The sequence below is a fragment of the Camelina sativa genome, chromosome 11 (genome assembly GCF_000633955.1).
Source record: "Camelina sativa cultivar DH55 chromosome 11, Cs, whole genome shotgun sequence".
Classification (NCBI taxonomy): Eukaryota; Viridiplantae; Streptophyta; class Magnoliopsida; order Brassicales; family Brassicaceae; genus Camelina; species Camelina sativa.
In genome coordinates, this window is record NC_025695.1 from 13,044,982 (window position 1) to 13,063,330 (window position 18,349).

An 18,349-nucleotide genomic window follows, 5' to 3' on the forward strand; every position below is an offset into this window, starting at 1 on the left:
AGAGAACGAACAACTTGAGCAGCTTTGAGTCTTTGCTTAACATCGAGGTAACTAGATGGTTCATCAAACATGTAAATCTCTGCATGTTGTATGGCAACAACAGCGATTGCAAACCTCTGCAGCTCACCACCAGATAAATTCTCAACATCACGGTCAATGACCTGGTTCAGCTCCAGATCAGCACAGAGCTCTGCCTTCTTACCTCTCTCATCCTTCTGGTCAAGGACCTCTCCAACATTGCCTCGAACAGCTTTTGGGATGTGGTCGACATATTGAGGCTTTATAATGGCCTGTCATGCACAGGATATCAGAACTTCCTCAATTGAGCTGCTTAAACCATTAAAATAATACCTAGCTACGTCATGGAGACAAATAGTAAGATCAGTTACAATTGTACCTTTAGATTATCTTCAAGAATACGGGTGAAGTAGTTCTGAAGTTCTGACCCACGGAAGTGAGTCAAGATTTCTTGCCAGTCTGGAGGACTCTGTTCAAGAGGAAACATAAGAATACATCGACTAGGAAAGAGACGCAATCTCGAAGACATAAATATAGAAACTCAAGAGAGGCTATTACAGTGAAACGGCCCAAATTAGGTTTGAGCTTTCCAGCCAAAATTTTCAGAGCAGTTGATTTTCCAATACCATTTGTTCCAACCAACCCTAGCACCTGCCCCGGCCTTGGAACTGGGAGCCTAGAAGTAAAGACAGAGATTCAATCGTCTAAACTAGAGAAGAGGGGTCAATATTCCAGGAAAAGAATAGCTAAACAAACCTGTGCAACTTAAAAGTGTTTGGCCCATAACGATGGGTAGTATCTTTCTCCAAGTCTCTCGGAAGATTGATAATCTGAATGGCTTCAAATGGGCATTTCTGTAATTGTGCAACAGCAGAGAACATTTAGCATCCCAGTTTTGGAAACATTTCCAAAAGGCAAATTTCATACTGTAAAGAGGCTATGCATACATACCTTCACACAAATACCGCAACCAATGCACAACTCCTCTGAGATAAAAGCAAGCTTGGAACCAACAGTCACCTCAATACAAAGTTTCCCTAATATAAAGGCAAGTTGATACATAAGTGGCAACGAAATTTGTAAAGTTACAACAAAAACTTCAAGTAAGAACGACAAGCTAACGAATCCTCTCTGTACTAATTCGTGAGACACACATGACATAGCCAATCAAATACAGTACAGTGATAATAAATTACACCATACGCAAGACCACAAATTCAAATTTGGATAAGAATATACACCTGTCTTGACCACAGGACAACTCTTCTTGCACTCTTGGCGACATTTCTTTGGCTTGCAACGGTCTGAACTTACAATAGCAATACGTGTCAATCGATCTGCCATCTCTCAAGGGGTCTACAAAATACATGAAATATATAGTTTAACTGCCTGAGGAAGATGCAACATATGTATACACAATATGATAGAAAAGGAAAAAAAAAAAAAAAAAAAAAANAAAAAAAAAAAAAAAAAAAAAAAAAAAACACAATTGGTAGTCTGCACAAAGCCACAAACCATTCGCCACCACTATGATAACTAGTATAACTATTATTAGAAAGCTAAAACAAACAGATTAAAATCTACCAAAATAGAAACATCACAGTTATAGAGCTAACTTGATTAATTCATTGACATGCAAAATTTTAAGAATCAAGATATTGGAAAACGCAAATTCAATACTCGGAATAAAAAGGGTGAATCGAATTTATAAAAAAAAAAGTGAAATATGAATTATACAACTCGTCAACATATATCTATACAACCCAAAGTTTGACACTTGCCCGAAAAATGAAAACAATCGAGAGAGATAGAAAACAACAAATCCAAACACTTTCAATACAATTACGAGAGTTTTGAAAGGTGTATCGATGGTTCAATACAATCCCAGATGTAAGAACTCAACTGCTAAATAAATCGAGAACCAAACACCCAAAACTTGTAAATCGGTGACATATCGGAAAATCACCTGACATGAAATCCAAAACTCTCCAATCGAAGAGAAAAGGGATATATATTGAGATTAGTACCTGAGATAATTGAGAGATTCGGATCGAAGGGTAGAGGTTTGATTGAAATGAAAAAGCGTGTGCCGATTCTTCTAAGGAACCAGCGGAGAGCATACGCACGCACCTGAGAGTTACGCTTTGCCCAAAATGAAGCAAAGCAAAAAAGGAAAAGGCTAAACTTTAGGGTTTTCCGAATTATTTGATTTAGTTTGACCCGATTCGCTTTTAATTGGGCTTGGGTCGGTTACTTTATATGTGGTGTCGGAAAGGGAAAGCCCCTTCACATGTAATAATATTTGAATGTGTTTTGTTGTGTTGTGTTGTGTTGTGTTGTGTTGTAGATATAACTTGTCAAAATCTTCCAACTTTTTGTTTCTTTACTCTTAAGGAAAGTTTTTTTTTCCCTTTTTTCTATATAGTTTTATCTGTTCATTTGGGTCAACAAGTATTATTAATCATAAGTCATATATTGAATTAATCAAAATGATCTACATAAAATTGAACACGTTGTTGTGAACTACTACAAAAACACTTATATATGTTTGTAATACTTTCTAAAAAGAACAATAAATAATAAAGAGATAGAAAAGAGAAGCCACCAGAGTGAAATAGACTTTCTTTGATCAAAGATAACTTCTATATATCATTCTTCTTACAACATCTTATTTATAGTGAACTCCAAAAAAAAACATGAGTCACACACTTATACATTTGGTAATGACAAGTGGTGAACTACAAAAGACAAATGGTGTGTTGTATAATATTATATGAACAAGTGTCATGACATGTGTTTTGTGATGGATTAATCACATTTGTATTTTATAATACTCCCCCTTGATTATCCATCACCATTGACGAGTTACGTACTACCTCATTAAAAACCTTGTCACGGAAAAACCCATTGGGATAAAAACCATGACAAGGGAAAAAGAGTATAGTAACGTAATCTCCCCCTCGAAAAGATATGTATAATCTTTCTTCATAAATCTCGTAGATGACGCATTCCAATACTGTGAATATGCTTTCTGAATGTGGTAGTCGGAAGCGCCTTTGTGAACAGATATGCTACATTGTCACTTGAGCGGATATGTTGGATATCAACTTCCTTCTTTTGCTCGAGTTCTTGAGTGTAGGAGAAAAATCTTGGAGGTATATGCTTTATTTTGTCGCTCTTGATGTAACCTTCTTTGATTTGGGTGACACAAGCAGCATTGTCTTCAAATAATGTTGTTGGCTCTTTACTGGTGACTATTCCACTCGATTCTTGTATGTGGTTAGTCATTGATCTGAGCCATACACATTCCCTCGATGCTTCATGAAGAGCAATTATTTCTGCATGATTTGAGGAAGTGGCGACCAATGTCTGTTTCTGTGATTGCCATGAGATTGCAGTTCCTCCAATTGTGAAACATATCCAGTTTGGGATCGGGATTTATGTGGATCTGATAAATATCCTGCATCTGCAAAACCAACTAGACCAACCAAAGAGTTTCTAGGATAGAATAATCCCAAGTCAATCGTACCTTGAAGATAACAGAGAATATGTTTTATCCTATTCCAATGTCTGCGAGTAGGGGATGAGTTATATCTTGCAAGTAGATTAGTAGCAAATGCAATATCTGATCTAGTGCAATTTGCAAGGTACATGAGTCCACCAATAACATAGAATGTTAAAAAATACAAGTCATATATTGAATGAGTCAAAAAATTGTTCTCAGTAAAAGTGAAATTTCTCACGAGGTCCTTGTGTCCTTCTCTCGTTATTGCATATAATGTTAACTTAATGTTGTTTGCTTTTCTTTTAAATCATAAAAGAGCATGAGATTAGTCGAAGTACTTAGGAGTTCATAACACCGAAATAAAATAAATTATAAAAGCAAAACAAAGAAGAAGAACATGAGCAGTACTGAGAACAAGATACAAGGTCAGTATCTGCAATAGCATAAAAACTTTGAGTACTTCACCAACATCAACTTATCAAACGCAAGAGATACTAAAAAAAAGAGATTCTCAAAAATAGCACCAAAATAAGTTTTTTTCCAAACTTAGCACAACATCTCTAAAATTCCAAAAATAGCACTAATTAATCTTTCAAAATTAAATTCTAAATTCAAAATACTAAACCCTACCTTTTAAAACTATACCCTAAATGTGAAATTGAGAACCCAAACCTAAAAACAAAAATTTTAAAAATTAATTTTAAATATTTTGATGTGTTAAATAGTGCTATTTTGGGAAATTTTTGGAATGTGTGCTATAATTATCTATTGTTTTAGTGCTATTTTAAGATATTTCTCATAAAAAAATAGAACCAAAAACCAAACACAAACTGTCATTAAAATATCAAAACATAGATAGTTTCAAAGGACCTGCTATTGAGAGATTAAAGAAACCTCTTCTGCAGAGACCATAAAAGGTTTTAATACTAGCACTCTCCAAATTATTTCCTCAACCAGCAATCTCTAAACCGACATAGTTAAAATGATATATATAAGTTTGAAGGGGAGATTATTAGAAACATCGGTCAGGTAATAAGACTATACTGGAGGAGAGGACCATAGGGGACACTTTTGAGATTACTTCCACTTCTTGAATTTGCCTCCTCCTCCGAACATACCATGTTTCCCGTGCTTTCCATGCTTGAACTTTCCTCCATGCTTGAATTTGCCTCCATGCTTTCCGTGCTTGAACTTACCATGACCATGACCACCAAAGCCATGAGCAGGGCCATGGCCGTAACCTCCATGTCCTACATGCCCATAAGGGTTGTGAGAGGCATGACCAACGTGGTGAGCTCCATAGGCTGCTGCGGCTGCACCAGCTGCGCCAGCTATCATTCCTCCGAGTCCACCACCAGAATGTCCTGGATGAAGCAAGAAAATAAGTATTACATGGAGAACCTCAAAGTAGCAGAAATGCATAGAAGAGACCACAAAGTTGTTCATATGATAATCCCAATCGATTAAAAATGCACTTCGACTTAGATCGTTAAGGTTAAAACATCAATGCATGTCTGAGTAACACCCCAAAAACACCAATGAAAAAAAGGACAGTAAACTCAATAACCATCAACAGCCATCAACAATTACAAACCATTAACAGCCATAAAAAAAAAAGGACAGGAAACTCAACAACCATCAAAATTACAAGCTACAAGGTGAGATCTTTCTTAGCTTTTACACAAAAAACCATCAACAATTTACAAATTATAGTCCTATATCATTCTTCAAACTAGACACAAATCAACAGAGCTTCAAAATAGCCTCAAAAAGAAAAAACCTACAAAGGAGAGATCTTTAACGGGATCATACCTGAATGGTGAGCTCCAGGTGCAGGGTAGCCTGCAGGAGGGTAACCACCTTGTGCAGGAGGATAACCACTAGGTGCGGGAGGGTAAGCACCAGGAGGATATCCAGCAGGCGGGTAGCCTCCAGCTGGAGGATACCCTTGTGGTGGGTAACCTTGTGGCGGATACCCACCTTGACCGGGTGGGTAATGATGTCCTCCTCCTGGGAAACCATGAAACCCTTTCTCTTGCTCATCATGATGCTTGTCTTTACCACCTCCCATTGTTAATATTCAATTCAGAAAAATATAACCTACAAATAGAGTTTGTGATACATCATTAGGGTCAAAGATCAAGCAAATTTAAACACTTGTTAGCTTCAAAAACAAATCTGATACATAATCACGGATCAAAACCAGAGTACATCTTAAGAATGGCCATCAAAAAAAAAAAAAAAAAAAAGTGGTTCCAAATACAAAACAATCATTTCAGCAACGAAGAAACGCGGATCGATCATTCAGATCAAGAGAACGATCACAGATACGATATACGGGTTCGATTGAGCACTCTGTATACGAATGATCATAGATAAAAGTGCGATCAAAAGGAAGATTAGAGAATACTTACCGAGATACGAATTGCGAAGTCAGAACGAAATTGGAACAAAAGAACAAAGTTGGGATATATAATGGATAGGCGTGGGTGTCCGTATCCAATAATATTAATTACTTAACGCGTTACCATTTTTGAATAAGCAAATTTTGCATTATTTTATCTTTTAATTGTTTTTTTGGGGTCCTCCAATTACTATGACAATCACAAATCGAACACTGTAGACTTCAATTCTCTCTCTCAACTCCGAATATATTAACGGAAAACAAACTACTCAGAAAATAATCTTTGAATACAATCACTTTATTTCTTTTGAGTGTTATAAGCTTATTATGCATAATGCATAGAAGAATAGGTGGTCTTTCTGGATATTTGTGGCTCTAGTTGTGTGTTTAAAAAGTTTACAAAAAAGTATTGGGGTCTAACGAGAGTATGTAAAACTTAAAGGTCAAGTAGTAAATAAAAATATCACGTCGTGGGAACGCGCAATGGACACGGAGTTCTGAGAAGAAAGAACATGGTTAAGGAAAATATCTTAAAAAGTGTCTTAAAAAGTCTTTATCCTTTAACTTGATAAAATACCAAAATTGGTTTGGTGGAGGATAAAATAAAGTAGATTGCCAATAGAATCTGGTCCTCCACAAATCATAATTAACTTTTGCTTTATATCTTGTTAATTATTCAAACACATGTTGTGATATTACTATATTAGAGATTCTCCACTACATCTGGTTAGAAACAAACTATGTCCTAAAAGTAATAATTAACAAATGCACTAAATGTCAAATGCAAAGTTCATAACTTTGTTCTGTATACACACATCTTTATGCACTCTATGTTCATCTCTCGCGAACAAACTCAAACCATTCAACATAAGGTAAATCGCTTCATTCTCCACATGACCGTGTTCACCTACAGTGAAAGTGTGATTCTTTCCGTTCACCTGAATCACGCTTTCACCTGGATACTTCTTAATGTTCCTGTGTTTCATCATGGACCTGATCCTCGCAAAACCATCCCACATACCAGCAGCTGCATATATGTTTGCCATTTCTACATAAGGCGCAGCCATTTGCGGTTCCAAGTTAAAAAGACTGTCAGCCGCCTGTTCAGCTATCTTTACATTGCGGTGGATCTTGCACGCACTAAGCAATGTGCCCCATATGCCAGCATCGGGTTTAACTGACATGTTACGGATAAGTTCTAATGCTTCTTCGAGCTTTCCCTTTTTTCCAAGAAGATCTACCATACAAGAGTAATGTTCTAACCCAGGACTGATGTTGTGTACTTGTTTCATGATGAGAAAACACTCCCAACCTTTCTCCAGAGAACCCGAATGAGCACAAGCCTGAAGAACGGCAAGGAATGTTATGTGATTTGGTTTACGATCCAAATCTATCATCTTGTCGAATAGTTCCAAAGCTTTGCCGAAGATTCCGTTCAAAGCATATCCAGCTATCATTGTAGTCCATGTGACGACAGTTTTCTCAGACATGTTATCGAAGATGTCTCGAGCTTCGGGTATACTTCCACATTTTGAGTACATATCAATAAGAGCATTGCAAACCATGACATTATCTTTCTTGCACCCGTACATATCTGCTCTAGCATCTATCCATTTTCCAATCTCCAGTGAACCAAATTTTCCACAACCTGAAATGAGGGAGAGTAAGGTAACTAGATCTGGTTTCTCTCCTGTTTTGGCCATGACATGAAATAAGGCCAAAGCTTCATCCATGTCGCCTTTCTCAGCATACGCACTTATCATCACAGTCCAAGAAACACATGTTCTGAAAGGCATTATGTCAAACAAAAGCCTCGCTGAACAAGTATCCCCGGATTTCGAATACATAGAAATGAAAGTATTGATCGCTTCCATATCTTGATCCGTACCGAGATGGATTGCATGAGAATGAATCAATCTTCCTTGTGTTAGTGTATCAGGGTTCTGACCCGATGCAGCCAGGTTAATAAAGGTGCTCAAATCAGGCTTAAACTTTTCACGCAGCATCAACCGGTAAAGACCAGAAGCAGCAAATACTTCACTAAAAACTGAATATGCTTTGAACATAGAATTCCAAGACACAACAGTTCTGTCACCTCTGTCAATAGCTTCAAAGACTGATTTTGCTGAATCCAAATCACCACATTTCGCATAACTAGAAATCCAAGTATTTGCAACTGTAACTTGTACATCTACACCTAAATGTATCCCTAAAGCATGCATAGCCTTCAAAAGCTTCAAACTTTTTTCAAAGGAAGCAGAATGAATCAATGCCATAACAGTCACAGAATCAGGTGGGATCTGGTAAAGTCTCATTTCACGAAATAGAGAAAACGCCTTATTCGTGTGACCCGAGTGACAAAAACCAGAGAGCATTGCGTTCCAAGTGGTAACATCTCTCTCAGGCATTCTCTCAAACACCTTGGCTGCATAATCCAGAGAATTACATTTCACAAACATATCAACCGTCGCAGTCCCAACGAACACATCAGACCAAAACGGAGACTTTAAAACATGGGCATTAAGCATCTCACAGTATGCAGTATCAGAGAGTCTAGCACACGCCTTCGCCACGAATGGAAAGGTAAAGTTGTTTGGTTCAAATCCTCCGCGCTTCATTTCTCTAAATATAAGAAGTGATTCCACGGGATCATTTCGATTCACCGCTTCTCGTATCTGAAAGTTCCAAGCATTAACAGATGATAATCCATGAAAACGATTCAACCGGCGCTGAATCAAGGACATGGATTCTCTCACTTGCTGTCCAAATGCCTCCGGCGGGAAAGCAAAACTTAAAAACGCACCGTTTTGTTTGCGATTCTTAAACATAGTTGTTCCACGTTACCGAATTAAACAAGTGAAGGGAACTAACAAACAGTAATAAGCTCATTAAGCTTCTTTATAAACGCACATTATACAAGGACAAAAAAACAATCGCACATATCTCTCAATCTCAACCGGAACCATAACTTATGGTCGAGGACAAAATAAACATAGCATAGGACTCAGTTTCTCCTTCGGTTGGTGTTGTATCGATGCTTACGAGACTTTTCTTCTTCTTCTTCCGATGACCACTCATGTTTCTGCTTTCTACTTCTACTTCTACAGTTTGATTCCAAATCAGATTCTGAATTCTTATTGCTTCTGTATCTGTCAGAAAACCCTTCAGGATCATCATACACATGCTTTTCTTTGCCTTTCACACTCCTGTGATGCCTCTCAGAATCAAGATATGATGATCTTGATTTCTTCTCGGATCTGTGACGATTCTCAGACTCCATATCGACGTATCTGTGTCTTCTCTCATCGTATCTATGCTCTTTCTCCACTCTATGAAGCTTTCCAGGCTCCAAATTATCATGTTTCTGACTTTTTTCTGAAACAGGATCGTTATTATACACTTGCTTTCTCTCCCTGTGATGGCTTTTGTAATCATCTTCTGATCTTTTCTTTCTACTATTGTGACTTCTATAATAATCTGAATCATCAGATGAAGGGGCTCTATCCATGATTTCCTTCCGTTTTTGGTGTTTCTCGTCATCGTAATGCTCTTCTCTGTGACTGTTTCCTTGGTGGTAAACCTCAGATTTTAATGTCGCAGACGGATCTACATGCTTGGTGTGTCTTCTCCTACTCACACGGTAACTGTCAGAGTCTGAATCTTCCGAGGAGACTGACTCAGAATCATACTGCTTCTTGCTCCTCTTCTTAATTTTCTTACGCTTCTTCGAACCTCTCTTCTCTCTACTATCTTCTGAGCCTGTTGAAGATTCATCAGTCTCCTCAACAGTACGAGATGAATGCTTCTTGTGCTTCTTGTTCTTTTTGGAATTTCTTTTCTTATCCGACGACATACTCTTAAGTAATTCTATTGGGATGCTGCCCTCAAGGAACCCTGGGTATCAAAAGAAATTGGAAAAATAAGTATGTACAATATAAACAATGAGATGGGATTTGTGATAGGAAAAACCTTTAGAGAAATAAGAACTTCACCTCCATATTCGTCAAATATATCTTCAGCGACAATTTGTTGATTTGGATCGTCGAGATCAAAACCCCCACGAGGTGGACTTAACCCAGGCTTTTGTTTCAACTCCCACTTCAGAGGCTGCCAAAAGTTGAGAACATTTCCGGTTAATGATACATAAACCATTCAACCTTCAGTTATCCAAACCTATGCCAAACTAGTTGACGAAAGATTTTAAAGGATGAGAATTAAGAGAAATTAACACCAACCTCACTGGGATCTGTATGCGCAATGATAGCAGTCAAAGGATCATCTCTTTTCAGTCGAAGTTCTTCATTTGGCATTACTGCATCCTTTAATGGACAGTCACGATCACCACTTTGGTGCCCAAAGTTTCCACATCTCAGACATTTCACGTTACGCACTTCCACCGCAAATGGCTTTACTCTCCCAGGAATACCAGTCTCCATCCTGCCCAATTCCAATCATATTATGTTATGAGAAATATTTCATTTACATGCTGCAATACTTCCACAATGACACTGGAGTATTTAACTATTAATACATTTGAAAAGTAAGAAAATATGGCAATACCTTGGTGCATTTTTAAGGACCTCAAATTCTTCTTCAGTAGGAAGGGCACGCCCAAAAACATCTTTGGGACGTGGTTTCTTCCTTTCCTGTCCTGTACGGTCTCCCCCGCCTTGCGATTCTTCTGGTCTACATTACATCAAAGAGAGAAAATAAGCTATTGTCAAACTTCCTCTTCGAGGATGTAACTTTCTACAACAATTTGTCAAATCAAATATTAGTTTCTGTCAACATACTTAGAACCAACATTATCGTCCGCCATTGAATCCTGAGTTGAAGAACCCTGACCCTTGTTTTTCTCAGCTGCGTATTCTGCTGCTTTGGCACTTTCAGGATCATAGCCAGGTGGGCGAACATACATGAAACTCACAGCTTTCATCGTTTCGATCTGTTACAAAACAAAACTAAGTAGAATCACTACCAGTTCACCAAATCTGAATGCTTCTATATACGTTTTTGCCATCTACCTAAAGATCAAAAGAGTTCTAGAAGGAGAGACAGTATTGATTGGTGAGAGTCAGCAACAAGTGCATATACAATTCAGCCTAAGAATACAGAAACCCTAATCTGAAGCCTTAGGAGCAACCCTACGGTACTAAAAACTAAGATCCGAATAACATAAACCCTAATCTAACTAAAAAGAAACTAACCTTCTCTCTTTCTTTCTTCGAGATAAGAGCCGCTTGCTTGAAAAACTCCTGCTCTTGCGCAAACTACAAATCCACGAAACAGGGAAGTTAGGATAACACGAATTGAATCGATTAAGAGAAACCGGTGTCCATATGAGATAAGTACCTCGCGAGCCACCTCTTCGGCTCTGCGATCGTGTTGGGCATGAGTCTGCTCGGCGATCCATTTGCGGCGCTGGTTGGGATAAGAAAGAGGATGCCATGGCTTCTGGTTCAGGAAAGAGTGGCTCCAAGCGGTACCGGATTTGGTCTTGTAATCGACCTCCAAGCTACCGCCGGTAACTTTCCCGCCGGCGAATCTCTTGCTCAGCCGTATTCCGCTTCCTTCTTCGCTCCCGTCCATGTCTGAGCCAAAAACAATGCCTAATGCGTCGCAATTTTTAATTACTCCCTCCGCTTCTTTTTAGATTTTTCAATTTATATTAAAAATATCTAATTTGCCCCCATTGTTATGCTATATTTATTTATATTATTTATCTCTGTTTTAATCATTTATCCTTAAAACACAAGTGATGGAAAGAAAAATAGATCATGGAAAAAAAAACGAAAATCTTTTTTTTAACAACAATGGAGAACGATTAGCTCAAACGAGCCAATAAAAAAAAATATTGTTTACAAAGGTAATTTGATGCGAGGATGACTGCACACGTCGTATCAGGTTATCTGTTTTACCATTCAGAGATCACAGGACTAAAGCGATGGAAAAAGAACTAAACTCCACTTTGTCAACTTCAATCTCGTCTAAGTACGCCTAAAGCTGACCACTCGGAAGGCAAAGACATCATCTTCACCAGATCAGAGCAGTCGATAAGAAAAAAAACTTCCTGATTATCCGCGCCAATCATACATCGCATCACCCAGAGAAGAGCTTCCATCTCTGCATGAAGAGGCGTGAGACTACGGCAGAGATTAGCAGCCCCCATAGTGGGAGCCTCCCCCATCGAAGAAGTGCAGTACCAGCCACGCCCCACGAAAGGGTATGTGGCTTTCCAAGATCCATCTACAAAACAACAATAACCAGTAAGAGGCTTATCTACCTCGAGACTGTTACCGTTACCAAGAATTGCTCGTGGTACAGCAGATGATGTATCCACCAGTCCGTCCATCTGTGCCAGAGACCAAGCCTTAGATTCTTCCTCCGCCAAACGCAAAATCGCTAGTGGATTTGAATCCAAATTAGAGAAAAGTTTAACATTACGAGCCTTCCAGAGATACCACAAGAGCCACGGGTACATATCCGGGGTAAAGGACTGCTGGACCCGCCAAAATAAGAAGTCCATATTAGCAATGATGGACTCAAAGGGAAAGCCGTCCGACATTGTTGGAAAGGGAGACAAAGCTCAAACCTGCCTCGCCGGAGGACATTGAAAGAGAACATGATTAATGGTCTCTACCAAGAACCCGCAGAGTGCACACTAGACATCACAGCTCATCCCACGTTTCCGAAGATTCGAGGAGACCGCGACACACCCAGTAAGTACTTGCCACAAAAAAATGCCTATGTTTTGGAGGACATGGAATCTTACAAACAAAGGCTTGTAAAGGTGTAATATCCGGGCCACAAGGAACCCGTGGCGATATGTCCTGTCGTAAGACATGATATCCTGATTTAATCGTATAAGAACCGGTCTTGGTAAAATGCCAGCCCAACATGTCCGGAGAGTGCGGTAATCCTAAAGGTAATGCGAAAATAATGGCAACATCCTCCGGCTTAAAAGTGGCCGAAAGCAAAGCCATATCCCAGGAATTGGTAGTCCTGTCAATGAAAGATTTAACTCAAAGCGAAGGGTCAACAAACGACCCTGAGCTTAGTGCTGGTCTCGGGAGTTGAGCAGGAATCCAAGGAACAGACCATACTGAAATGGATTCCCCAAATCATACCCGTTTAATGAGTCCTTTGTTAACCAGAAAGCGAGCAGACACCATACTTCGCCAGCCATAAGACGGTGAGTAGGATTTAATTGGATCTATAGGATCAGAATGCCTATAGTAACAACCTTTAAAGACCCAAGCAAAAAGTGAATCCAGAACCGTTATCAACCGCCAATAAAGCTGTGTTTCAATAATCCAGGCATCAAAAACCCAGACCCCCTTCAGGCTTGCTAAGACAAAGCTTGTCCCAAGCTACCCAGTGAAGATCTCGCGATTGGTCCGACGAACTCCACCAAAAGTTAGAAATTGCACTAGTAAGCTTCCGCGTAACTGATTTCAGGAGACAAAAACAGGACATAACAAATGTGGGGACAGCCGTGACAACCGACTTAATCATTACCTCTTCTCCCCTTTGGACAATAGCCTTGCCGGCCATCCACCCGCCCGAGCCTGTAACCGTTCCTGAACAAAAGTAAAGACCTTCGTTTTTGACCCACCAAGACTCTCTGGAATACCCAAATAAGTACTCATCCCACCTAAATTCATAATCCCCAAAACACGCTTAAGTTCCTCCCGCAAATCTGCATCAACCGTATGACCAAATTGAATGGAAGACTTTTGACAATTTATTTGCTGACCAGATACCCGCTCGTACTGCTTTAGGATCCATAAGACAACCTCACATTGTTCCTTCGTGGCACGACAAAAAAAAAGACTATCATCCGCAAATAGTAAATGAGAGATCGTCGGACAAGCGGTCGTCACCTTGATACCTGTAATAAGTTTTGACTGTTCTGCCTTCCGAAGATTAGCAATAAACACCTCGGTACAAAGAATAAAGAGATGATTGAACCATTTGGTTCGCCATTAAGCAAAACTCTGTAATGGACCGACGTCACACACCACATAATCCAGGATATCCATCTATCACAAAAACCAAGTTTACGCAACAAATGTTCAATAAATACCATTCCATTCTATCATATGCTTTACTTATATCCGTCTTTATGGCCATAAAATTCCCCTTGCAAGAAGGATTTGTCTGAAGCCCGTGAAACATCTCATGTGCTATTAAAATATTATCCAAAATTAAGCGCCCCTAGACGAAATCTGATTGCATTTCTGAGACGAGAGAAGGCAAACATGAGTGTAGCCGTTGACACAAGACCTTTGAAATAATTTTGTACCCTTCAATACACAAAGTGATAGGACGCAACTCCGTCATCCTAGTTGGTTTGTCCACCTTAGGAATGAGACAAATATTTTTCGTATTCAATCATTTATCAAAAGATCCACTCTGTAAGAATGAATTAACCAAAAGTACCAAATCAACTTTTACTGTAGACCACGCCTTCTGATAAAAAAGAGCGGTCATGCCGTCTGGACTCGGGGCTTTGGCAGGGTACATCATGAAGAAAGCCTCCTTAATCTCTTTTTCAGAGGCAACTTGAGTTAGGAGATTATTATTCTCCTCCGTAATAACTGGTTGAACCTCACTAAGTGCCTCCTCAAAATCAGAAGGCTCCGAAGAAGTAAATAATTCTTGAAAATAAGAGACTGTTGTATTTTGAATGGATGTTTCCTCCGTAGACCAAACACCGTTCGCATCATGAAGACCAACAATACGGTTCTTAGCCCGTCGCTGCTTTTTCTGCGCTTGAAAATAACTAGTATTCTGATCCCCCAGCCGCATCCACCGGCTACGACTCTTCTGAAACCAATACACTTCCTCATCCCGATACGCTTCTCTTAATTGCCAAGTCAGGGAAGCGATTTCCTCGATAGTACTAGCATCATCTGCCTGTGCTACCGCCAATTTTGTTTTGATATCCTCAATAGATTCCCGTCCATATGGCATTTGATCCTTTCTCCAGCGAGAAATAGCATGCCGACATATAATGATCTTGTCCACCAGGTTACCCGTCGGGGGAACGGATGTCGAACCCCAACCCTCAGCAATAACCCCAAAGATACCTTCCTTTTCTAGCCAACATCTATCGAAACGAAAGTCACTCCTGCACCGACGAGCCCTGTCTTCGATGCATGCTAACACTTGTTTGTGGTCGGACGCAACCATTTCCAAATATTCCGTAAAAGACTGCCGGAACAGATCATGCCATGCCTCATTGGCAAGAACCCGATCTAGACAACATCATATCGACTTCTTATCCCGCCAACCGCGCTAAGAAAGACTATCTCCAATGGATGGAAATTCGAGTAAACCACAATGGCAAATCATGGAGTTAAAAGGGAAAAAGGACGAAGCGCTACGCAACCGTCCACCCCGCTTTTCGTGGTTCCCTTTCAACTCGTTAAAATAACCAATGAGAAACCAGGGAGAATCCCGGGTTACCCCAATTCTTGTTAACCGCTCCCAAACTAGATCACGGTTCTTTGGAACCGGATCCCCATAAACAAAGGATAAATAAATAAGTTGTCCCTTGTAATCAAGCTCCACATCAATCAACCGATTAGATTCAAATAAAATGGAAACATTATTATTATTATTATTGTAAAATAAGGCTAAACCGCCACTACAACCAATAGGCTCAACCGTTTTTAAATGAGAATAACCAAAATGACCAACAAGAGGTTTTAAAAAAGAAACAAATTATCTAGTTTCAGAAAGAAATAGAAAATCAGGTCGATGCTTCCTCCATAATTCCCTAAGATATCCGATAGTGGCTTTGTTACCAAGCCCTTGGCAATTCCAAATTAAAACCTTCATTTATCAGCTTTCGGGACCGGTGACTTTCCACCACCAGCAGCACCCGGAGCCTCCTCGTAAATATAAGTTCAATTTTTTAGAACTGCCACCCTTCAGGCCCATTGGGCCTTTCCCCTTTCTCTGTTTGTCCTGCGCACCCGGTGCAATACTCGTAACCGCCAAAGATGAATCTGTCTCCATGGACACTCCATCAGCACTAGAAGCCTCACCCAAGACAGCCCTTACTCATCGAACCCGACCCGCAACTCGTCCACCGCTGCGTCCTCCATCACAGTGACCGCAGCACCCGCATCCTCAGCACCCGATCCCGTTTCACCCGAGCCCACACCTCCCGAATCCGCAACGTCCTCAACACCCTCCATGGCTAACCCTGCAACACCGGTGATTATGTTAACATCAGTTAACCCTGGAGCACCCATTAACAGAGACTCATCGCCGCTGGATTTCTTCCGGCCATCATATTCCGCAGAACCAGAGATATTCGGGACCAGTCGTCTTTTTACATTGACCAATTCTTCCTCCTTAGCCGCGGACTCCAAGTCATTGTTCCTAGGTTCTTCCTCTATCCGCTGGACAGAGTCCAAATCCGGAACCACCGAAGCCCCTGCCGCAACCTCCTGGAACAAGACTTTGCGGACTACCTTAGTTGGATCCGATTTAGCAATCACCTCTCGAGAAAGGAGACCACGGTCATCTGTGACCACCACTTGTGAACTCCCTGATCCCTGAGCAACCTCGCTTCTCCCTGAGTCCTGAGCAGCCTCCCGCAAGAAGCGATGCTCATTATACTGAACATAATTTTGGAACCGACGCTGCTTTGCCAACGGTTCACCCACTGTCGAAACTGATTGAGACTTCGATCCTCTCCCAACCTTCCCTTCTAAGACTATCTCCAATGGTTTTCTCTATTTTTTCCTATAGAGAAACTCTATAATAGAGGTGAGTTTTACTCTAATGGTTCTCTATTCTCACCTCTAAAATAGAGATTGCTATTTTTTCCTCTATTTATGGAGGAACCTTTGTAAAAAAAAAATAGGGTTCCTCTATAAATAGAGGAAAAAATAGCAATCTCTATTTTAGAGGTGAGAATAGAGGACCATTAGAGTAAAACTCACATCTATTATAGAGTTCCTCTATTATAGAGGCAAAAATAGAGGACCATTGGAGATGTCCTAAGGGGCGTTTCCCGTCAACCTGAGCTCCTTCCCCATGAGATCTCCCCCGGTATCCACCACAAGCTAAAACAATGAGAGCAGAAACCAAACAGCCTCTCATAGCGAAGGGAGACAGTGTTTTCTTCCCCATTGAAGAACTCCACCTCAGTTTCGAAACACAATGCCTTAAAGCCATTCACCGTCACTTGCACTCGACCCCCATCGATATCAACCTCTTGAACCCGTCCAATATCCTCCCCAATGCTGCGAAAGGTGGGCTCAGCCCAGAACTGAAACGGCACCCCCATGACACGAACCCAGAATGTCAGAGAAGACGGATACAAAGGATCTACCGTGGGACTCCACCTGGCCATGGACACCATCCAATGATCAAAATGAAAAGGAGCCATCTTCATCACCTCGACAATATCCGCCTCATCATCAAAGTTGAACTGGAATTTGCCCAGTCCTAAATCAGCACCAACCACTTTGCCCTCCAAGTGCCAGATTCGGGAAAACATGAACAAGAGCATCTTCATGTCCTGCGAATGTGGATTCATACATCTTCCAATGATCGTTTTGGAGTAACCCTCAATCAAGGCCGTATTATCGAAATACGGTATCTTGACGTTGCGCTTCATCACGGCGTGAGGAGCACCACTTGAAACCGAAACCTGACCCAGAATCAGACTTTGAGACATCGCAAAGAGACACTCAACAAACGCTGGAACGCAAGAAAAGCGAAGCCAAGAACCAGAGGAAACAAAAGGTGAGAAGTAGTGATGTGCGTGATGGATTTGCTCAACTATGAGAGGAGTCCATTTATACATCAAGACCGTCATGATTCGCGGAGCATTCAGAGAAATCCTCATAATCAAGGGACCAACAATCAGATCCCGCAAAGGATGCCAAATCCATTTACCATCATGGTTGATCTTCTCCACATCTTACATCGACTATTTTTTGTTTTACATTCTTATAAATCAGGTTTTCTCTTCTGGATTTCTTTAAACCTCTGTGTCTTCAATCTTTAATATAATTTATTATTTTAAATTGTAGAACATGTTATTATGTTATTTCCATGTTATTGATATACTTTTGTTTAGGTAAATGATTGTCAACGGTGGAAAATTTGAGAGAGAGGAGCGAGTTTTACTGGAACTCACGGAAGAAATTATAGTATTATACAGAGCATGGGACGACCTAGCATCGTTTTCAAAGACTATGTAATTTCTCCTTACCTTCTCTCCAATTTTATGCTTCTTTTACTGACATTAAAAGGTTTTGCTACAATCGTTATCAACGATTTCATTTGTTTTCAGAAAATGCTGGATAATCAAAGAGGAGAGAAGAGATTAGAGTGAGATCCCATCCCAGTTGTCTACTACTTCTTTTTTTGGTTTCTTATTAAAACCTTTTTGA

General features: G+C 40.1%; 4 protein-coding genes across 4 annotated transcripts in view; all 4 read right to left on the bottom strand.

Annotated features, from left to right (window-relative positions):
- The window catches only part of LOC104723121 (ABC transporter E family member 2), a 5,168-nt gene extending 2,965 nt beyond the window's left edge, over window positions 1–2,203 (bottom strand). The window contains exons 1-7 of the mRNA XM_010441433.2: window positions 2,046–2,203; window positions 1,260–1,374; window positions 970–1,055; window positions 775–872; window positions 577–694; window positions 398–487; window positions 261–290 (exon numbers count right to left, since the gene is read on the bottom strand). Of these exons, the coding sequence (XP_010439735.1) occupies window positions 261–290; window positions 398–487; window positions 577–694; window positions 775–872; window positions 970–1,055; window positions 1,260–1,362 (525 nt within the window). The 5' untranslated portion in view covers window positions 1,363–1,374; window positions 2,046–2,203. The remainder of the gene's footprint in view (window positions 1–260; window positions 291–397; window positions 488–576; window positions 695–774; window positions 873–969; window positions 1,056–1,259; window positions 1,375–2,045) is intronic.
- LOC104723124 (glycine-rich protein A3) lies at window positions 4,331–6,076 on the bottom strand. The gene is made up of 3 exons (XM_010441435.2): window positions 5,938–6,076; window positions 5,336–5,623; window positions 4,331–4,887 (listed from the first exon to the last, which is right to left on the bottom strand). Exons 2-3 carry the CDS (start codon window positions 5,592–5,594, stop codon window positions 4,601–4,603), a joined length of 546 nt encoding a protein of 181 aa, XP_010439737.1. The 5' UTR covers window positions 5,595–5,623; window positions 5,938–6,076; the 3' UTR covers window positions 4,331–4,600.
- LOC104723125 (pentatricopeptide repeat-containing protein At4g19191, mitochondrial-like) lies at window positions 6,646–8,763 on the bottom strand. The gene is given in 2 exon segments (XM_010441436.2): window positions 6,646–6,740; window positions 6,743–8,763. Coding segments are annotated over 2 exon segments (2,049 nt in total). The 5' UTR covers window positions 8,756–8,763; the 3' UTR covers window positions 6,646–6,704.
- LOC104723126 (uncharacterized zinc finger CCHC domain-containing protein At4g19190) lies at window positions 8,803–11,555 on the bottom strand. Its single transcript, XM_010441437.2, has 7 exons — window positions 11,280–11,555; window positions 11,135–11,197; window positions 10,721–10,872; window positions 10,488–10,613; window positions 10,163–10,364; window positions 9,920–10,034; window positions 8,803–9,821 (listed from the first exon to the last, which is right to left on the bottom strand). The coding sequence occupies exons 1-7, from the start codon at window positions 11,514–11,516 to the stop codon at window positions 8,932–8,934; spliced, it is 1,785 nt and encodes a 594-aa protein (XP_010439739.1). The 5' UTR covers window positions 11,517–11,555; the 3' UTR covers window positions 8,803–8,931.

What these genes read in the sequence shown, in the direction of transcription:
- LOC104723126 (XM_010441437.2), bottom strand. Translation starts at nt 11,516, where the DNA reads ATGGACGGGAGCGAAGAAGGAAGCGGAATACGGCTGAGCAAGAGATTC. An exon ending in CCGAAGAGGTGGCTCGCGAG is followed by an intron (nt 11,198 to 11,279) that starts GTACTTATCTCA and finishes GTGGATTTGTAG; the next exon opens with TTTGCGCAAGAGCAGGAGTT. An exon ending in GTCCTTAAAAATGCACCAAG is followed by an intron (nt 10,365 to 10,487) that starts GTATTGCCATAT and finishes GGAATTGGGCAG; the next exon opens with GATGGAGACTGGTATTCCTG.
- LOC104723124 (XM_010441435.2), bottom strand. Translation starts at nt 5,594, where the DNA reads ATGGGAGGTGGTAAAGACAAGCATCATGATGAGCAAGAGAAAGGGTTT. An exon ending in ACCTGGAGCTCACCATTCAG is followed by an intron (nt 4,888 to 5,335) that starts GTATGATCCCGT and finishes TGCTTCATCCAG; the next exon opens with GACATTCTGGTGGTGGACTC.